Source organism: Daphnia magna, unplaced genomic scaffold (assembly GCF_020631705.1).
Source record: "Daphnia magna isolate NIES unplaced genomic scaffold, ASM2063170v1.1 Dm_contigs251, whole genome shotgun sequence".
Classification (NCBI taxonomy): domain Eukaryota; kingdom Metazoa; phylum Arthropoda; class Branchiopoda; order Diplostraca; family Daphniidae; genus Daphnia; species Daphnia magna.
Genome location: NW_025533202.1, coordinates 79,341 through 98,210, shown reverse-complemented (window position 1 = coordinate 98,210; position 18,870 = coordinate 79,341). Strand labels below are relative to the sequence as shown.

At 43.2% G+C, this 18,870-nt stretch overlaps 1 protein-coding gene, 2 long non-coding RNA genes, 18 other non-coding genes and 1 pseudogene across 36 annotated transcripts; 1 reads left to right on the top strand and 21 right to left on the bottom strand.

Moving 5' to 3' along the window:
- Positions 1 to 996: 996 nt before the first annotated feature.
- On the top strand, positions 997 to 1,713 carry LOC123467865 (secreted RxLR effector protein 161-like). Its single transcript, XM_045167632.1, has one exon. The coding sequence runs from the start codon at positions 997 to 999 to the stop codon at positions 1,711 to 1,713; it is 717 nt and encodes a 238-aa protein (XP_045023567.1).
- A 316-nt stretch (positions 1,714 to 2,029) lies between these two features.
- Positions 2,030 to 6,719, bottom strand: LOC123467867. Of its 5 annotated transcripts, none has more exons than XR_006641971.1 (15): positions 6,603 to 6,719; positions 6,297 to 6,496; positions 6,086 to 6,183; positions 5,529 to 6,010; positions 5,318 to 5,415; positions 4,761 to 5,242; positions 4,550 to 4,647; positions 3,993 to 4,474; positions 3,782 to 3,879; positions 3,225 to 3,706; positions 3,014 to 3,111; positions 2,763 to 2,938; positions 2,457 to 2,656; positions 2,246 to 2,343; positions 2,030 to 2,170 (listed from the first exon to the last, which is right to left on the bottom strand). It is a non-coding gene; the product is annotated as an uncharacterized LOC123467867 (long non-coding RNA). The 5 variants fall into 5 exon arrangements; XR_006641970.1 differs by having other exon boundaries at positions 3,225 to 3,424; positions 3,531 to 3,706; positions 6,297 to 6,710; XR_006641969.1 differs by having other exon boundaries at positions 3,993 to 4,192; positions 4,299 to 4,474; positions 6,297 to 6,710.
- On the bottom strand, positions 2,260 to 2,332 carry Trnar-acg. The gene has a single exon. It is a non-coding gene; the product is annotated as a tRNA-Arg (tRNA).
- Trnar-acg lies at positions 3,028 to 3,100 on the bottom strand. The gene has a single exon. It is a non-coding gene; the product is annotated as a tRNA-Arg (tRNA).
- Trnar-acg lies at positions 3,796 to 3,868 on the bottom strand. The gene has a single exon. It is a non-coding gene; the product is annotated as a tRNA-Arg (tRNA).
- On the bottom strand, positions 4,564 to 4,636 carry Trnar-acg. The gene has a single exon. It is a non-coding gene; the product is annotated as a tRNA-Arg (tRNA).
- On the bottom strand, positions 5,332 to 5,404 carry Trnar-acg. The gene has a single exon. It is a non-coding gene; the product is annotated as a tRNA-Arg (tRNA).
- On the bottom strand, positions 6,100 to 6,172 carry Trnar-acg. The gene has a single exon. It is a non-coding gene; the product is annotated as a tRNA-Arg (tRNA).
- Positions 6,720 to 6,727: 8 nt separating the features above from the next.
- LOC123467866 lies at positions 6,728 to 15,788 on the bottom strand. Of its 12 annotated transcripts, none has more exons than XR_006641966.1 (26): positions 15,514 to 15,788; positions 15,303 to 15,400; positions 14,746 to 15,227; positions 14,535 to 14,632; positions 13,978 to 14,459; positions 13,767 to 13,864; positions 13,210 to 13,691; positions 12,999 to 13,096; positions 12,442 to 12,923; positions 12,231 to 12,328; positions 11,674 to 12,155; positions 11,463 to 11,560; positions 10,906 to 11,387; positions 10,695 to 10,792; positions 10,138 to 10,619; positions 9,927 to 10,024; positions 9,370 to 9,851; positions 9,159 to 9,256; positions 8,602 to 9,083; positions 8,391 to 8,488; positions 7,834 to 8,315; positions 7,623 to 7,720; positions 7,372 to 7,547; positions 7,066 to 7,265; positions 6,855 to 6,952; positions 6,728 to 6,779 (listed from the first exon to the last, which is right to left on the bottom strand). It is a non-coding gene; the product is annotated as an uncharacterized LOC123467866 (long non-coding RNA). The 12 variants fall into 12 exon arrangements; XR_006641965.1 differs by having other exon boundaries at positions 7,066 to 7,547; positions 7,834 to 8,033; positions 8,140 to 8,315; XR_006641964.1 differs by having other exon boundaries at positions 7,066 to 7,547; positions 8,602 to 8,801; positions 8,908 to 9,083.
- Positions 6,869 to 6,941, bottom strand: Trnar-acg. The gene has a single exon. It is a non-coding gene; the product is annotated as a tRNA-Arg (tRNA).
- Positions 7,637 to 7,709, bottom strand: Trnar-acg. Its single transcript has one exon. It is a non-coding gene; the product is annotated as a tRNA-Arg (tRNA).
- Positions 8,405 to 8,477, bottom strand: Trnar-acg. The gene has a single exon. It is a non-coding gene; the product is annotated as a tRNA-Arg (tRNA).
- Positions 9,173 to 9,245, bottom strand: Trnar-acg. Its single transcript has one exon. It is a non-coding gene; the product is annotated as a tRNA-Arg (tRNA).
- Positions 9,941 to 10,013, bottom strand: Trnar-acg. The gene has a single exon. It is a non-coding gene; the product is annotated as a tRNA-Arg (tRNA).
- On the bottom strand, positions 10,709 to 10,781 carry Trnar-acg. Its single transcript has one exon. It is a non-coding gene; the product is annotated as a tRNA-Arg (tRNA).
- On the bottom strand, positions 11,477 to 11,549 carry Trnar-acg. Its single transcript has one exon. It is a non-coding gene; the product is annotated as a tRNA-Arg (tRNA).
- On the bottom strand, positions 12,245 to 12,317 carry Trnar-acg. Its single transcript has one exon. It is a non-coding gene; the product is annotated as a tRNA-Arg (tRNA).
- Trnar-acg lies at positions 13,013 to 13,085 on the bottom strand. The gene has a single exon. It is a non-coding gene; the product is annotated as a tRNA-Arg (tRNA).
- Positions 13,781 to 13,853, bottom strand: Trnar-acg. The gene has a single exon. It is a non-coding gene; the product is annotated as a tRNA-Arg (tRNA).
- Positions 14,549 to 14,621, bottom strand: Trnar-acg. The gene has a single exon. It is a non-coding gene; the product is annotated as a tRNA-Arg (tRNA).
- On the bottom strand, positions 15,317 to 15,389 carry Trnar-acg. The gene has a single exon. It is a non-coding gene; the product is annotated as a tRNA-Arg (tRNA).
- A 933-nt stretch (positions 15,789 to 16,721) lies between the features above and the next one.
- Positions 16,722 to 18,526, bottom strand: LOC123467864 (annotated as a pseudogene).
- Positions 18,527 to 18,870: the final 344 nt, after the last annotated feature.

Below are 18,870 nucleotides of genomic sequence, written 5' to 3'. Positions count from 1 at the left end.
CTTCAAGCTATAATAGAAAAGGACACTCAACTAAACTACGACGTACCCCACCGCAGATCAGCTAGAGTTGCAATCTACAACGAAAAAAAGAAGGCTTCACAGGCAATGTTGGTATCTGAAATCTCACTACTAGCTGACCAATTTGAACCAGTTAATTACCAAGAGGCAATTTCATGTGAGGAGGCAACGCTTTGGAAAGCAGCGATAGAAGAGGAATATCTCTCACTCATCAAAAACAGAACATGGATCCTAATGCCGCTTCCCGCTGGACAAAAAACCATCAAAAGCCAGTGGATATTTAAAGTGAAACCAGGCCTCAATGGTGCGCCCCCAAGATACAAGGCGCGACTGGTGGCCAAGGGTTACACCCAACGTCAAGGAATTGACTATGGAGAAACTTATGCCCCAGTAGTAACTTACGACTCCCTCCGTGTCATACTCTCTACGGCTGCGGCGCTGGATCTCGAACTTATCCAACTGGATATTAAAACGGCCTTCTTATACGGACATCTAGAAGAAGAACTGTATCTAGAGCAGCCAGACGGTTTCATAGACCCTAGAGAACAAACCAATGTATGTGTCTGCTGAAGAAATCGATCTATGGACTCAAACAGGCTCCGCGCATGTGGAATCAAGAATTCAACAAATTTCTGGTGAAGTTCGGTTTGACCCGTAGTACAACAGATCCATGTGTCTACTTCCGCCGTCAACAAGAGGAGATTACGTATGTCGCCATCTGGGTTACCGATGGATTGGTATGCAGCAACAACCCAACAACAGTCAACACAATTCTTGAACATCTGAAGAACCACTTTGACATGCGAACAATGGCAGCAGATCGATTCGTGGGGCTCGAAATCACTAGAAGACGAGAACACCGCAAAATCTTAATCACTCAAACTGATTTCATAACTAAAATCCTGAACAAATTTAAAATGGAGTCATGCCATCCAAAAACCATTCCATCTGATCCGAGTGGCAGACTGACCACCAGCTATGGCACCAACCAACGAAGAAGAAGAACTGTCGATGCAAACTACCCCCTATCAAGAAGCCGTCGGTTGCCTTATGTATTTGACGTCCACCACTCGACCAGACATTGCTTTCGCAACCAACCAAGTAGCTAGATTCAGTCACAACCCTGGACCTGCCCACTGGGAAGGAGTCAAACGAATCCTATCGTATTTATCAGGAACCCGCAATTACGGTCTTTGTTTCAGTGGAAGCTCCAGTAGTACACTTACAGGTTTTACAGATGCGGACTATGCTGGAGATGTTGAAACACGACGCTCAACCACTGGATATGTATTTCTACTCCATGGAGGACCCGTCGCCTGGGGCTGCAAGCGGCAAAAATGCACAAGTCTCTCAACGACCGAATCCGAGTACATTGCGGCCTGCGAATCAACACGAGAAGCTGTCTGGTTAAAACGGCTACTTATTGAACTGGGACTGCAAGAAACGAATCCTATTCCCCTACTCTGCGATAACCAGAGTGCTGTCCGTCTCGTGCGTAATCCGGATTCACACCAACGCACCAAACACATTGACATCAAATACCACTACATTCGGGATCAACAGGAAGGAGGAGAAATCAATATCTCGTATGTTGATACCAACAATCAATTGGCTGACATTCTAACCAAACCTTTGGCAGCCGCCCGCTTCAATTGGCTAAGAGAAGAAATCGGGATCAAGAGTTCCAGCTTGTAAAGATTAAGGTTTGAGTGGAAGTGTTGAAATAGGCAAACCTCTCTATTACCGTTTAGTATTACCTGAACTCATTCCTACTGTTAAGCCTTATGTGATGTCCCAACCTCTTATCTCTTCTTTTGACGTGACAAGTGTGTGACTCGCTCTCTTGACTTTCTGCCACCTACGTGTCAACGTCTCTCTCAACTTATACAATTAAGTATTACATCTTATCTATTCTTGTGTTAAAGGTATGTTCATGAATACAATTGCATAAGTGAAGATCTATATGAAGAATATCCTTGACTTAACTTAACAAACGCATTGTCTCTTTGCAACAATTCCAACTTTGCGATTCTGCCACCTTGAGATACGTTGCTGTGTTGCCATTATCAATTGATCAATCAATGGATTCAAAGAAAAGACACCGATGGCAAGAGACGTGACTGCAGCTACGACGTCTGAAAACAGAGCTTCCCTGAAGTTTGCACAGAAAAATTTTCATATTAGTTACAAGAACTCGTGGAACCGTTACTAATCGTCGATCTTATACTTGCATCCATTTACTGAACGTGCCAGGGATCGAACCTGGAATCTCCTGCTCCGTAGGCAGGCGCCTTATCCATTGGGCCACACATCCTTTGATTATTGCTGATTGATAAAGGAAACAGTTGCACGAAGGGCCATCACAGGATTTTAACAAGTGAAAATGAAATTTATTTCTATAGTTTTCAACACATTTTGAATATTTTGAATCGATGTACCACAGCGTTTCGCAAAGTGCCACAGGCAGAGTGAGGGGAGAATCTTCCCACTTTGCAGGTTTGTTCCACTATGCGGATCTCCATAATAATAGCACTGAACTGATTTAGCAACCTGGGTAGGTCTGCTATAGCTAAAATCCCGGGTAGCATGGGTAGACCGTATAGAGCTCAAGACTTTGATTGTACTACATTTGCCAAACCTGGGTAATTGCAAGAAATAGAAGGGTTGGCTTCAGTCATTGCAGCAGGGAGAAGTGTTGTACAAAAGACCGCGCTTAGTCATCGCTTAAGAGATCCCGGGGATACCTTTGAGTGTAACCTCAACGCATTGCCTCTTTGCAACAATTCCAACTTTGCGATTCTGCCACCTTGAGATACGTTGCTGTGTTGCCATTATCAATTGATCAATCAATGGATTCAAAGAAAAGACACCGATGGCAAGAGACGTGACTGCAGCTACGACGTCTGAAAACAGAGCTTCCCTGAAGTTTGCACAGAAAAATTTTCATATTAGTTACAAGAACTCGTGGAACCGTTACTAATCGTCGATCTTATACTTGCATCCATTTACTGAACGTGCCAGGGATCGAACCTGGAATCTCCTGCTCCGTAGGCAGGCGCCTTATCCATTGGGCCACACATCCTTTGATTATTGCTGATTGATAAAGGAAACAGTTGCACGAAGGGCCATCACAGGATTTTAACAAGTGAAAATGAAATTTATTTCTATAGTTTTCAACACATTTTGAATATTTTGAATCGATGTACCACAGCGTTTCGCAAAGTGCCACAGGCAGAGTGAGGGGAGAATCTTCCCACTTTGCAGGTTTGTTCCACTATGCGGATCTCCATAATAATAGCACTGAACTGATTTAGCAACCTGGGTAGGTCTGCTATAGCTAAAATCCCGGGTAGCATGGGTAGACCGTATAGAGCTCAAGACTTTGATTGTACTACATTTGCCAAACCTGGGTAATTGCAAGAAATAGAAGGGTTGGCTTCAGTCATTGCAGCAGGGAGAAGTGTTGTACAAAAGACCGCGCTTAGTCATCGCTTAAGAGATCCCGGGGATACCTTTGAGTGTAACCTCAACGCATTGCCTCTTTGCAACAATTCCAACTTTGCGATTCTGCCACCTTGAGATACGTTGCTGTGTTGCCATTATCAATTGATCAATCAATGGATTCAAAGAAAAGACACCGATGGCAAGAGACGTGACTGCAGCTACGACGTCTGAAAACAGAGCTTCCCTGAAGTTTGCACAGAAAAATTTTCATATTAGTTACAAGAACTCGTGGAACCGTTACTAATCGTCGATCTTATACTTGCATCCATTTACTGAACGTGCCAGGGATCGAACCTGGAATCTCCTGCTCCGTAGGCAGGCGCCTTATCCATTGGGCCACACATCCTTTGATTATTGCTGATTGATAAAGGAAACAGTTGCACGAAGGGCCATCACAGGATTTTAACAAGTGAAAATGAAATTTATTTCTATAGTTTTCAACACATTTTGAATATTTTGAATCGATGTACCACAGCGTTTCGCAAAGTGCCACAGGCAGAGTGAGGGGAGAATCTTCCCACTTTGCAGGTTTGTTCCACTATGCGGATCTCCATAATAATAGCACTGAACTGATTTAGCAACCTGGGTAGGTCTGCTATAGCTAAAATCCCGGGTAGCATGGGTAGACCGTATAGAGCTCAAGACTTTGATTGTACTACATTTGCCAAACCTGGGTAATTGCAAGAAATAGAAGGGTTGGCTTCAGTCATTGCAGCAGGGAGAAGTGTTGTACAAAAGACCGCGCTTAGTCATCGCTTAAGAGATCCCGGGGATACCTTTGAGTGTAACCTCAACGCATTGCCTCTTTGCAACAATTCCAACTTTGCGATTCTGCCACCTTGAGATACGTTGCTGTGTTGCCATTATCAATTGATCAATCAATGGATTCAAAGAAAAGACACCGATGGCAAGAGACGTGACTGCAGCTACGACGTCTGAAAACAGAGCTTCCCTGAAGTTTGCACAGAAAAATTTTCATATTAGTTACAAGAACTCGTGGAACCGTTACTAATCGTCGATCTTATACTTGCATCCATTTACTGAACGTGCCAGGGATCGAACCTGGAATCTCCTGCTCCGTAGGCAGGCGCCTTATCCATTGGGCCACACATCCTTTGATTATTGCTGATTGATAAAGGAAACAGTTGCACGAAGGGCCATCACAGGATTTTAACAAGTGAAAATGAAATTTATTTCTATAGTTTTCAACACATTTTGAATATTTTGAATCGATGTACCACAGCGTTTCGCAAAGTGCCACAGGCAGAGTGAGGGGAGAATCTTCCCACTTTGCAGGTTTGTTCCACTATGCGGATCTCCATAATAATAGCACTGAACTGATTTAGCAACCTGGGTAGGTCTGCTATAGCTAAAATCCCGGGTAGCATGGGTAGACCGTATAGAGCTCAAGACTTTGATTGTACTACATTTGCCAAACCTGGGTAATTGCAAGAAATAGAAGGGTTGGCTTCAGTCATTGCAGCAGGGAGAAGTGTTGTACAAAAGACCGCGCTTAGTCATCGCTTAAGAGATCCCGGGGATACCTTTGAGTGTAACCTCAACGCATTGCCTCTTTGCAACAATTCCAACTTTGCGATTCTGCCACCTTGAGATACGTTGCTGTGTTGCCATTATCAATTGATCAATCAATGGATTCAAAGAAAAGACACCGATGGCAAGAGACGTGACTGCAGCTACGACGTCTGAAAACAGAGCTTCCCTGAAGTTTGCACAGAAAAATTTTCATATTAGTTACAAGAACTCGTGGAACCGTTACTAATCGTCGATCTTATACTTGCATCCATTTACTGAACGTGCCAGGGATCGAACCTGGAATCTCCTGCTCCGTAGGCAGGCGCCTTATCCATTGGGCCACACATCCTTTGATTATTGCTGATTGATGAAGGAAACAGTTGCACGAAGGGCCATCACAGGATTTTAACAAGTGAAAATGAAATTTATTTCTATAGTTTTCAACACATTTTGAATATTTTGAATCGATGTACCACAGCGTTTCGCAAAGTGCCACAGGCAGAGTGAGGGGAGAATCTTCCCACTTTGCAGGTTTGTTCCACTATGCGGATCTCCATAATAATAGCACTGAACTGATTTAGCAACCTGGGTAGGTCTGCTATAGCTAAAATCCCGGGTAGCATGGGTAGACCGTATAGAGCTCAAGACTTTGATTGTACTACATTTGCCAAACCTGGGTAATTGCAAGAAATAGAAGGGTTGGCTTCAGTCATTGCAGCAGGGAGAAGTGTTGTACAAAAGACCGCGCTTAGTCATCGCTTAAGAGATCCCGGGGATACCTTTGAGTGTAACCTCAACGCATTGCCTCTTTGCAACAATTCCAACTTTGCGATTCTGCCACCTTGAGATACGTTGCTGTGTTGCCATTATCAATTGATCAATCAATGGATTCAAAGAAAAGACACCGATGGCAAGAGACGTGACTGCAGCTACGACGTCTGAAAACAGAGCTTCCCTGAAGTTTGCACAGAAAAATTTTCATATTAGTTACAAGAACTCGTGGAACCGTTACTAATCGTCGATCTTATACTTGCATCCATTTACTGAACGTGCCAGGGATCGAACCTGGAATCTCCTGCTCCGTAGGCAGGCGCCTTATCCATTGGGCCACACATCCTTTGATTATTGCTGATTGATAAAGGAAACAGTTGCACGAAGGGCCATCACAGGATTTTAACAAGTGAAAATGAAATTTATTTCTATAGTTTTCAACACATTTTGAATATTTTGAATCGATGTACCACAGCGTTTCGCAAAGTGCCACAGGCAGAGTGAGGGGAGAATCTTCCCACTTTGCAGGTTTGTTCCACTATGCGGATCTCCATAATAATAGCACTGAACTGATTTAGCAACCTGGGTAGGTCTGCTATAGCTAAAATCCCGGGTAGCATGGGTAGACCGTATAGAGCTCAAGACTTTGATTGTACTACATTTGCCAAACCTGGGTAATTGCAAGAAATAGAAGGGTTGGCTTCAGTCATTGCAGCAGGGAGAAGTGTTGTACAAAAGACCGCGCTTAGTCATCGCTTAAGAGATCCCGGGGATACCTTTGAGTGTAACCTCAACGCATTGCCTCTTTGCAACAATTCCAACTTTGCGATTCTGCCACCTTGAGATACGTTGCTGTGTTGCCATTATCAATTGATCAATCAATGGATTCAAAGAAAAGAACACCGATGGCAAGAGACGTGACTGCAGCTACGACGTCTGAAAACAGAGCTTCCCTGAAGTTTGCACAGAAAAATTTTCATATTAGTTACAAGAACTCGTGGAACCGTTACTAATCGTCGATCTTATACTTGCATCCATTTACTGAACGTGCCAGGGATCGAACCTGGAATCTCCTGCTCCGTAGGCAGGCGCCTTATCCATTGGGCCACACATCCTTTGATTATTGCTGATTGATAAAGGAAACAGTTGCACGAAGGGCCATCACAGGATTTTAACAAGTGAAAATGAAATTTATTTCTATAGTTTTCAACACATTTTGAATATTTTGAATCGATGTACCACAGCGTTTCGCAAAGTGCCACAGGCAGAGTGAGGGGAGAATCTTCCCACTTTGCAGGTTTGTTCCACTATGCGGATCTCCATAATAATAGCACTGAACTGATTTAGCAACCTGGGTAGGTCTGCTATAGCTAAAATCCCGGGTAGCATGGGTAGACCGTATAGAGCTCAAGACTTTGATTGTACTACATTTGCCAAACCTGGGTAATTGCAAGAAATAGAAGGGTTGGCTTCAGTCATTGCAGCAGGGAGAAGTGTTGTACAAAAGACCGCGCTTAGTCATCGCTTAAGAGATCCCGGGGATACCTTTGAGTGTAACCTCAACGCATTGCCTCTTTGCAACAATTCCAACTTTGCGATTCTGCCACCTTGAGATACGTTGCTGTGTTGCCATTATCAATTGATCAATCAATGGATTCAAAGAAAAGACACCGATGGCAAGAGACGTGACTGCAGCTACGACGTCTGAAAACAGAGCTTCCCTGAAGTTTGCACAGAAAAATTTTCATATTAGTTACAAGAACTCGTGGAACCGTTACTAATCGTCGATCTTATACTTGCATCCATTTACTGAACGTGCCAGGGATCGAACCTGGAATCTCCTGCTCCGTAGGCAGGCGCCTTATCCATTGGGCCACACATCCTTTGATTATTGCTGATTGATAAAGGAAACAGTTGCACGAAGGGCCATCACAGGATTTTAACAAGTGAAAATGAAATTTATTTCTATAGTTTTCAACACATTTTGAATATTTTGAATCGATGTACCACAGCGTTTCGCAAAGTGCCACAGGCAGAGTGAGGGGAGAATCTTCCCACTTTGCAGGTTTGTTCCACTATGCGGATCTCCATAATAATAGCACTGAACTGATTTAGCAACCTGGGTAGGTCTGCTATAGCTAAAATCCCGGGTAGCATGGGTAGACCGTATAGAGCTCAAGACTTTGATTGTACTACATTTGCCAAACCTGGGTAATTGCAAGAAATAGAAGGGTTGGCTTCAGTCATTGCAGCAGGGAGAAGTGTTGTACAAAAGACCGCGCTTAGTCATCGCTTAAGAGATCCCGGGGATACCTTTGAGTGTAACCTCAACGCATTGCCTCTTTGCAACAATTCCAACTTTGCGATTCTGCCACCTTGAGATACGTTGCTGTGTTGCCATTATCAATTGATCAATCAATGGATTCAAAGAAAAGACACCGATGGCAAGAGACGTGACTGCAGCTACGACGTCTGAAAACAGAGCTTCCCTGAAGTTTGCACAGAAAAATTTTCATATTAGTTACAAGAACTCGTGGAACCGTTACTAATCGTCGATCTTATACTTGCATCCATTTACTGAACGTGCCAGGGATCGAACCTGGAATCTCCTGCTCCGTAGGCAGGCGCCTTATCCATTGGGCCACACATCCTTTGATTATTGCTGATTGATAAAGGAAACAGTTGCACGAAGGGCCATCACAGGATTTTAACAAGTGAAAATGAAATTTATTTCTATAGTTTTCAACACATTTTGAATATTTTGAATCGATGTACCACAGCGTTTCGCAAAGTGCCACAGGCAGAGTGAGGGGAGAATCTTCCCACTTTGCAGGTTTGTTCCACTATGCGGATCTCCATAATAATAGCACTGAACTGATTTAGCAACCTGGGTAGGTCTGCTATAGCTAAAATCCCGGGTAGCATGGGTAGACCGTATAGAGCTCAAGACTTTGATTGTACTACATTTGCCAAACCTGGGTAATTGCAAGAAATAGAAGGGTTGGCTTCAGTCATTGCAGCAGGGAGAAGTGTTGTACAAAAGACCGCGCTTAGTCATCGCTTAAGAGATCCCGGGGATACCTTTGAGTGTAACCTCAACGCATTGCCTCTTTGCAACAATTCCAACTTTGCGATTCTGCCACCTTGAGATACGTTGCTGTGTTGCCATTATCAATTGATCAATCAATGGATTCAAAGAAAAGACACCGATGGCAAGAGACGTGACTGCAGCTACGACGTCTGAAAACAGAGCTTCCCTGAAGTTTGCACAGAAAAATTTTCATATTAGTTACAAGAACTCGTGGAACCGTTACTAATCGTCGATCTTATACTTGCATCCATTTACTGAACGTGCCAGGGATCGAACCTGGAATCTCCTGCTCCGTAGGCAGGCGCCTTATCCATTGGGCCACACATCCTTTGATTATTGCTGATTGATAAAGGAAACAGTTGCACGAAGGGCCATCACAGGATTTTAACAAGTGAAAATGAAATTTATTTCTATAGTTTTCAACACATTTTGAATATTTTGAATCGATGTACCACAGCGTTTCGCAAAGTGCCACAGGCAGAGTGAGGGGAGAATCTTCCCACTTTGCAGGTTTGTTCCACTATGCGGATCTCCATAATAATAGCACTGAACTGATTTAGCAACCTGGGTAGGTCTGCTATAGCTAAAATCCCGGGTAGCATGGGTAGACCGTATAGAGCTCAAGACTTTGATTGTACTACATTTGCCAAACCTGGGTAATTGCAAGAAATAGAAGGGTTGGCTTCAGTCATTGCAGCAGGGAGAAGTGTTGTACAAAAGACCGCGCTTAGTCATCGCTTAAGAGATCCCGGGGATACCTTTGAGTGTAACCTCAACGCATTGCCTCTTTGCAACAATTCCAACTTTGCGATTCTGCCACCTTGAGATACGTTGCTGTGTTGCCATTATCAATTGATCAATCAATGGATTCAAAGAAAAGACACCGATGGCAAGAGACGTGACTGCAGCTACGACGTCTGAAAACAGAGCTTCCCTGAAGTTTGCACAGAAAAATTTTCATATTAGTTACAAGAACTCGTGGAACCGTTACTAATCGTCGATCTTATACTTGCATCCATTTACTGAACGTGCCAGGGATCGAACCTGGAATCTCCTGCTCCGTAGGCAGGCGCCTTATCCATTGGGCCACACATCCTTTGATTATTGCTGATTGATAAAGGAAACAGTTGCACGAAGGGCCATCACAGGATTTTAACAAGTGAAAATGAAATTTATTTCTATAGTTTTCAACACATTTTGAATATTTTGAATCGATGTACCACAGCGTTTCGCAAAGTGCCACAGGCAGAGTGAGGGGAGAATCTTCCCACTTTGCAGGTTTGTTCCACTATGCGGATCTCCATAATAATAGCACTGAACTGATTTAGCAACCTGGGTAGGTCTGCTATAGCTAAAATCCCGGGTAGCATGGGTAGACCGTATAGAGCTCAAGACTTTGATTGTACTACATTTGCCAAACCTGGGTAATTGCAAGAAATAGAAGGGTTGGCTTCAGTCATTGCAGCAGGGAGAAGTGTTGTACAAAAGACCGCGCTTAGTCATCGCTTAAGAGATCCCGGGGATACCTTTGAGTGTAACCTCAACGCATTGCCTCTTTGCAACAATTCCAACTTTGCGATTCTGCCACCTTGAGATACGTTGCTGTGTTGCCATTATCAATTGATCAATCAATGGATTCAAAGAAAAGACACCGATGGCAAGAGACGTGACTGCAGCTACGACGTCTGAAAACAGAGCTTCCCTGAAGTTTGCACAGAAAAATTTTCATATTAGTTACAAGAACTCGTGGAACCGTTACTAATCGTCGATCTTATACTTGCATCCATTTACTGAACGTGCCAGGGATCGAACCTGGAATCTCCTGCTCCGTAGGCAGGCGCCTTATCCATTGGGCCACACATCCTTTGATTATTGCTGATTGATAAAGGAAACAGTTGCACGAAGGGCCATCACAGGATTTTAACAAGTGAAAATGAAATTTATTTCTATAGTTTTCAACACATTTTGAATATTTTGAATCGATGTACCACAGCGTTTCGCAAAGTGCCACAGGCAGAGTGAGGGGAGAATCTTCCCACTTTGCAGGTTTGTTCCACTATGCGGATCTCCATAATAATAGCACTGAACTGATTTAGCAACCTGGGTAGGTCTGCTATAGCTAAAATCCCGGGTAGCATGGGTAGACCGTATAGAGCTCAAGACTTTGATTGTACTACATTTGCCAAACCTGGGTAATTGCAAGAAATAGAAGGGTTGGCTTCAGTCATTGCAGCAGGGAGAAGTGTTGTACAAAAGACCGCGCTTAGTCATCGCTTAAGAGATCCCGGGGATACCTTTGAGTGTAACCTCAACGCATTGCCTCTTTGCAACAATTCCAACTTTGCGATTCTGCCACCTTGAGATACGTTGCTGTGTTGCCATTATCAATTGATCAATCAATGGATTCAAAGAAAAGACACCGATGGCAAGAGACGTGACTGCAGCTACGACGTCTGAAAACAGAGCTTCCCTGAAGTTTGCACAGAAAAATTTTCATATTAGTTACAAGAACTCGTGGAACCGTTACTAATCGTCGATCTTATACTTGCATCCATTTACTGAACGTGCCAGGGATCGAACCTGGAATCTCCTGCTCCGTAGGCAGGCGCCTTATCCATTGGGCCACACATCCTTTGATTATTGCTGATTGATAAAGGAAACAGTTGCACGAAGGGCCATCACAGGATTTTAACAAGTGAAAATGAAATTTATTTCTATAGTTTTCAACACATTTTGAATATTTTGAATCGATGTACCACAGCGTTTCGCAAAGTGCCACAGGCAGAGTGAGGGGAGAATCTTCCCACTTTGCAGGTTTGTTCCACTATGCGGATCTCCATAATAATAGCACTGAACTGATTTAGCAACCTGGGTAGGTCTGCTATAGCTAAAATCCCGGGTAGCATGGGTAGACCGTATAGAGCTCAAGACTTTGATTGTACTACATTTGCCAAACCTGGGTAATTGCAAGAAATAGAAGGGTTGGCTTCAGTCATTGCAGCAGGGAGAAGTGTTGTACAAAAGACCGCGCTTAGTCATCGCTTAAGAGATCCCGGGGATACCTTTGAGTGTAACCTCAACGCATTGCCTCTTTGCAACAATTCCAACTTTGCGATTCTGCCACCTTGAGATACGTTGCTGTGTTGCCATTATCAATTGATCAATCAATGGATTCAAAGAAAAGACACCGATGGCAAGAGACGTGACTGCAGCTACGACGTCTGAAAACAGAGCTTCCCTGAAGTTTGCACAGAAAAATTTTCATATTAGTTACAAGAACTCGTGGAACCGTTACTAATCGTCGATCTTATACTTGCATCCATTTACTGAACGTGCCAGGGATCGAACCTGGAATCTCCTGCTCCGTAGGCAGGCGCCTTATCCATTGGGCCACACATCCTTTGATTATTGCTGATTGATAAAGGAAACAGTTGCACGAAGGGCCATCACAGGATTTTAACAAGTGAAAATGAAATTTATTTCTATAGTTTTCAACACATTTTGAATATTTTGAATCGATGTACCACAGCGTTTCGCAAAGTGCCACAGGCAGAGTGAGGGGAGAATCTTCCCACTTTGCAGGTTTGTTCCACTATGCGGATCTCCATAATAATAGCACTGAACTGATTTAGCAACCTGGGTAGGTCTGCTATAGCTAAAATCCCGGGTAGCATGGGTAGACCGTATAGAGCTCAAGACTTTGATTGTACTACATTTGCCAAACCTGGGTAATTGCAAGAAATAGAAGGGTTGGCTTCAGTCATTGCAGCAGGGAGAAGTGTTGTACAAAAGACCGCGCTTAGTCATCGCTTAAGAGATCCCGGGGATACCTTTGAGTGTAACCTCAACGCATTGCCTCTTTGCAACAATTCCAACTTTGCGATTCTGCCACCTTGAGATACGTTGCTGTGTTGCCATTATCAATTGATCAATCAATGGATTCAAAGAAAAGACACCGATGGCAAGAGACGTGACTGCAGCTACGACGTCTGAAAACAGAGCTTCCCTGAAGTTTGCACAGAAAAATTTTCATATTAGTTACAAGAACTCGTGGAACCGTTACTAATCGTCGATCTTATACTTGCATCCATTTACTGAACGTGCCAGGGATCGAACCTGGAATCTCCTGCTCCGTAGGCAGGCGCCTTATCCATTGGGCCACACATCCTTTGATTATTGCTGATTGATAAAGGAAACAGTTGCACGAAGGGCCATCACAGGATTTTAACAAGTGAAAATGAAATTTATTTCTATAGTTTTCAACACATTTTGAATATTTTGAATCGATGTACCACAGCGTTTCGCAAAGTGCCACAGGCAGAGTGAGGGGAGAATCTTCCCACTTTGCAGGTTTGTTCCACTATGCGGATCTCCATAATAATAGCACTGAACTGATTTAGCAACCTGGGTAGGTCTGCTATAGCTAAAATCCCGGGTAGCATGGGTAGACCGTATAGAGCTCAAGACTTTGATTGTACTACATTTGCCAAACCTGGGTAATTGCAAGAAATAGAAGGGTTGGCTTCAGTCATTGCAGCAGGGAGAAGTGTTGTACAAAAGACCGCGCTTAGTCATCGCTTAAGAGATCCCGGGGATACCTTTGAGTGTAACCTCAACGCATTGCCTCTTTGCAACAATTCCAACTTTGCGATTCTGCCACCTTGAGATACGTTGCTGTGTTGCCATTATCAATTGATCAATCAATGGATTCAAAGAAAAGACACCGATGGCAAGAGACGTGACTGCAGCTACGACGTCTGAAAACAGAGCTTCCCTGAAGTTTGCACAGAAAAATTTTCATATTAGTTACAAGAACTCGTGGAACCGTTACTAATCGTCGATCTTATACTTGCATCCATTTACTGAACGTGCCAGGGATCGAACCTGGAATCTCCTGCTCCGTAGGCAGGCGCCTTATCCATTGGGCCACACATCCTTTGATTATTGCTGATTGATGAAGGAAACAGTTGCACGAAGGGCCATCACAGGATTTTAACAAGTGAAAATGAAATTTATTTCTATAGTTTTCAACACATTTTGAATATTTTGAATCGATGTACCACAGCGTTTCGCAAAGTGCCACAGGCAGAGTGAGGGGAGAATCTTCCCACTTTGCAGGTTTGTTCCACTATGCGGATCTCCATAATAATAGCACTGAACTGATTTAGCAACCTGGGTAGGTCTGCTATAGCTAAAATCCCGGGTAGCATGGGTAGACCGTATAGAGCTCAAGACTTTGATTGTACTACATTTGCCAAACCTGGGTAATTGCAAGAAATAGAAGGGTTGGCTTCAGTCATTGCAGCAGGGAGAAGTGTTGTACAAAAGACCGCGCTTAGTCATCGCTTAAGAGATCCCGGGGATACCTTTGAGTGTAACCTCAACGCATTGCCTCTTTGCAACAATTCCAACTTTGCGATTCTGCCACCTTGAGATACGTTGCTGTGTTGCCATTATCAATTGATCAATCAATGGATTCAAAGAAAAGACACCGATGGCAAGAGACGTGACTGCAGCTACGACGTCTGAAAACAGAGCTTCCCTGAAGTTTGCACAGAAAAATTTTCATATTAGTTACAAGAACTCGTGGAACCGTTACTAATCGTCGATCTTATACTTGCATCCATTTACTGAACGTGCCAGGGATCGAACCTGGAATCTCCTGCTCCGTAGGCAGGCGCCTTATCCATTGGGCCACACATCCTTTGATTATTGCTGATTGATAAAGGAAACAGTTGCACGAAGGGCCATCACAGGATTTTAACAAGTGAAAATGAAATTTATTTCTATAGTTTTCAACACATTTTGAATATTTTGAATCGATGTACCACAGCGTTTCGCAAAGTGCCACAGGCAGAGTGAGGGGAGAATCTTCCCACTTTGCAGGTTTGTTCCACTATGCGGATCTCCATAATAATAGCACTGAACTGATTTAGCAACCTGGGTAGGTCTGCTATAGCTAAAATCCCGGGTAGCATGGGTAGACCGTATAGAGCTCAAGACTTTGATTGTACTACATTTGCCAAACCTGGGTAATTGCAAGAAATAGAAGGGTTGGCTTCAGTCATTGCAGCAGGGAGAAGTGTTGTACAAAAGACCGCGCTTAGTCATCGCTTAAGAGATCCCGGGGATACCTTTGAGTGTAACCTCAACGCATTGCCTCTTTGCAACAATTCCAACTTTGCGATTCTGCCACCTTGAGATACGTTGCTGTGTTGCCATTATCAATTGATCAATCAATGGATTCAAAGAAAAGACACCGATGGCAAGAGACGTGACTGCAGCTACGACGTCTGAAAACAGAGCTTCCCTGAAGTTTGCACAGAAAAATTTTCATATTAGTTACAAGAACTCGTGGAACCGTTACTAATCGTCGATCTTATACTTGCATCCATTTACTGAACGTGCCAGGGATCGAACCTGGAATCTCCTGCTCCGTAGGCAGGCGCCTTATCCATTGGGCCACACATCCTTTGATTATTGCTGATTGATGAAGGAAACAGTTGCACGAAGGGCCATCACAGGATTTTAACAAGTGAAAATGAAATTTATTTCTATAGTTTTCAACACATTTTGAATATTTTGAATCGATGTACCACAGCGTTTCGCAAAGTGCCACAGGCAGAGTGAGGGGAGAATCTTCCCACTTTGCAGGTTTGTTCCACTATGCGGATCTCCATAATAATAGCACTGAACTGATTTAGCAACCTGGGTAGGTCTGCTATAGCTAAAATCCCGGGTAGCATGGGTAGACCGTATAGAGCTCAAGACTTTGATTGTACTACATTTGCCAAACCTGGGTAATTGCAAGAAATAGAAGGGTTGGCTTCAGTCATTGCAGCAGGGAGAAGTGTTGTACAAAAGACCGCGCTTAGTCATCGCTTATGTAATAGTTTCGTAGACTATTAACGACAAATTTAGAGGTTTAATGTAATTTCTGTATTTACCGCATTGAAAGTACACCGAAACACCGTGAGGAAGAATGCAGCATGATGATGAAGCACAGGACAGGGGTTTTAGTACACTGAAGAACAGGAATAACACACAAGTTAAGGGAATAATGGTCCGTCTAAGAATCTACTTGTTTCTGCTTTTTTGGTCCTATTTGTTACATTTCTTAGAGGTCAAAATGAAAAGGAAGCAGTGTATGGTCTTCTCTTGGCCTTGCCCTAGTGACAAGTAAGGGGGAACATTCTAGACTAGCTAGATGGGTTTCCGATTGGAGGTCACGAGTAGAAAGTCGTTCCCACGGTCAACTCCCCGCATTGCTTTGTGACAATAACAGGGGCTACCCTGAGAACGTTGAACTCTCAAGGTTCTTTGCAATCTGGGAGATCAATTCCTTACATCACCCCCCTTCCTCTTTTGTTGCGTCCCGCAACAATCGGTACCAGCTTCTGTATTTTATTTTCATCGAATGATGTGTGGATCCTACGCTGATTACACGGGTACGATGTTTCAGTTTCCTGAATTAGACTTCGTCTATTTGTCGTGCTCCCGAGTTGAACCATTCAGCCGGCATATCCTTCGTGAGTATTATTACAGTGCTTTTTTGTTTTTGTTTTTGTTTTTTGGGGGGTGCGTATACGTTTGATCTCTTTTACATTCTCCCTTGTAACTTCCTTTGACGACCCGTTTCTACTTAGGAGACGAAAAAATGGAACATGGTTTGAAAAGTGGACAATCCGACACCAGAAATTATGCTATTGAGTCTAGAAGAGGGTTTTAAGGAAAGTAAACAAATTGGAGCACATTGATTATAGGTACACAGCGGCGAAATTATTGTATTTATTATTGTAAGTCATCAAGCTCGTCTGGGAGGGTTGGCTTGATTTTCTTGGAGGAAGGATTCGGTTTCAGGTTGATTAGGGCGTTGGCGGTTTCGCTGCCTCTTCTTTCTGCGTGGGGGCTCTGTTGATCGTTCCGAGGCTGTGGATTTGGTTGAATATGAACTGCTGGTAGGAGGCATAATGATTTGAATCGGCGGTGGTGTGGCTGTTGCAGTAATTGCTGCTGGTGTTTTGCTGAAGCAGTTTAGTTGGAATATTTTTGACATAATTGGGAAGGCTTTGAGTAGGAGGGATCCGATACCACAAAATCTAACGGCGAATACTGAAATCATCCCGAAGCCTGAAATGGCTCAAAAATTTTTTATCCACCCTCCCATTTTTGCTACAAAATCTACGTGGGGGGCATCGCTATGGTGAATTAAGACATTGGAAGTGAGAAGTTCTTTTGTGTTGTCCTCTGAATGATGTTCGTGAATGGTGGCAAGGATGTCAGCCATCACCGACGCATGACTCAAAGGGCTATTTTGAATTGCTGGATGCATTTGCAGAAGGGTTGCTAAAGTGTTGTCGGCTTCGAATTTCTCCGTTTCAATTAGTTTTCTCCCTTGAACTTGGATGTTGGCAAATACTGGAATCCATTCCCCATTTTTGTAGGCGTGAGTTTTCCCATTAAAATTTACAAAATTTGAATGCCAATAGCAGTCGGTGAAGGGCACGAGTTCCCAACCTTCGACTGCTATTGTAAATTTAAGATAACGTGGTTGGGGGCCACATTTCGTAAATTCAGTTTTGAAGGTAACATTTTGCTCCCTACATTGCAAGATTGAAGCTTGGGCACCGTTAGCTACTAATTTCGAACATCTTGGGAGTTGCATGTGAGTAGCTGCTAACCAGCCATTGTACTGAGCGCTTACGATTACGCTGTAATGGTTCATTTTTCGGTTTTCACATTGTAACCGACGAATTTCTCTTGCCAGTCTATTCTCGTAGTCTAATGCTATGTCTCTGGTGTATTGGACATGGGCTGCGGCTTCAATTTCTGCTTTTATTGTTGAGGCAACCTGTTTGACCTGTGCATTTGTTGTATTACTGCTGGTTTTCCTCTCGTTCTCTACCGTCGCATTGGGATCGAATTTCTCAAAATCTCCTGTTGGGGGTGCCATGTTAATTGCTACTAAAATTTTTTCCATTCCCATTACACTTTGTAACTGCCGCTTTCCGCAGTAAGTGAGCATTGTTGTGTTGATGAGAAAGTCTGTTTGGCTGTGTTTATCCTGTAAACGTTTGATCTCGGGATTATTTGTTTTGTAAAGCTGTCCTTCTCCGCTTCTTACTAACTTAAGCTCGCAGTCTTTCTTTTCTTTATATGAATTATCCCAGATTAAAGTAACGAAGTTAATGGTTGCTGTCCCGTTCAAGCTGCCTGAAAGTGTTCCTAACGGAGAATTGATTGTGCAATTGTCGCATTCCGTTTCTAGAGCTACTTCTTCAATTTTACAGTTCAGAACCTTATGGGTTATTGTTCTCATCCACAATGGTTGTATGTTAGGATACAGGTCGTAAGTAAATTTTCGTGGCCCCGCCGGATTCATTGCGTAGTCGCCACATCTTCTGAATTCTTTCATTTGGCTGCACATTTCTGGAGTAGCTACTGCTGGCCATTTGCTTTGACCATGTGTATGCCAACCAAAGAAATCTGTGTTAACTGAACGATGGGCATACCAGACGCTACACATATATCCCGGGAATCGTTTAACTTCTGGTAAGTGGGACAAGAGGGTATATATAACAGCTTTTGGGGGGGATGGATCTTCTATAATCTGGCAAGTTTCATCGCCGAAGTTCAAGAATCCTTTCATTTTTGCCTGACTACAGTCGCATATCGTAGCGTTCATCGCCAATGCTGTTTGAAGGCAGGTCAATAGTACTACCAAAAATAAACTAAGGAGAGAGAGAAAAAAATTATGAAATTGGTTGTTATGTGAGAGGAAAAATATAATAAGACTTGGTGGCTTATTATTGGATTAATAATTATGGATTTCTACTCCTAGTGAGTCAAGGCTTCATCGTATCTAAGCGCTAACTTCAATTTTTTTTTTTTTTTTATTTCTGAAAAACTCCCGCACGCTTCGTTCGATTTGAACGAAATTGGTCACAATGGAT

Bases quoted from the DNA above. Each gene is read 5' to 3' on its own strand.
- LOC123467865 (XM_045167632.1), top strand. From the start codon at position 997: ATGGCACCAACCAACGAAGAAGAAGAACTGTCGATGCAAACTACCCCC.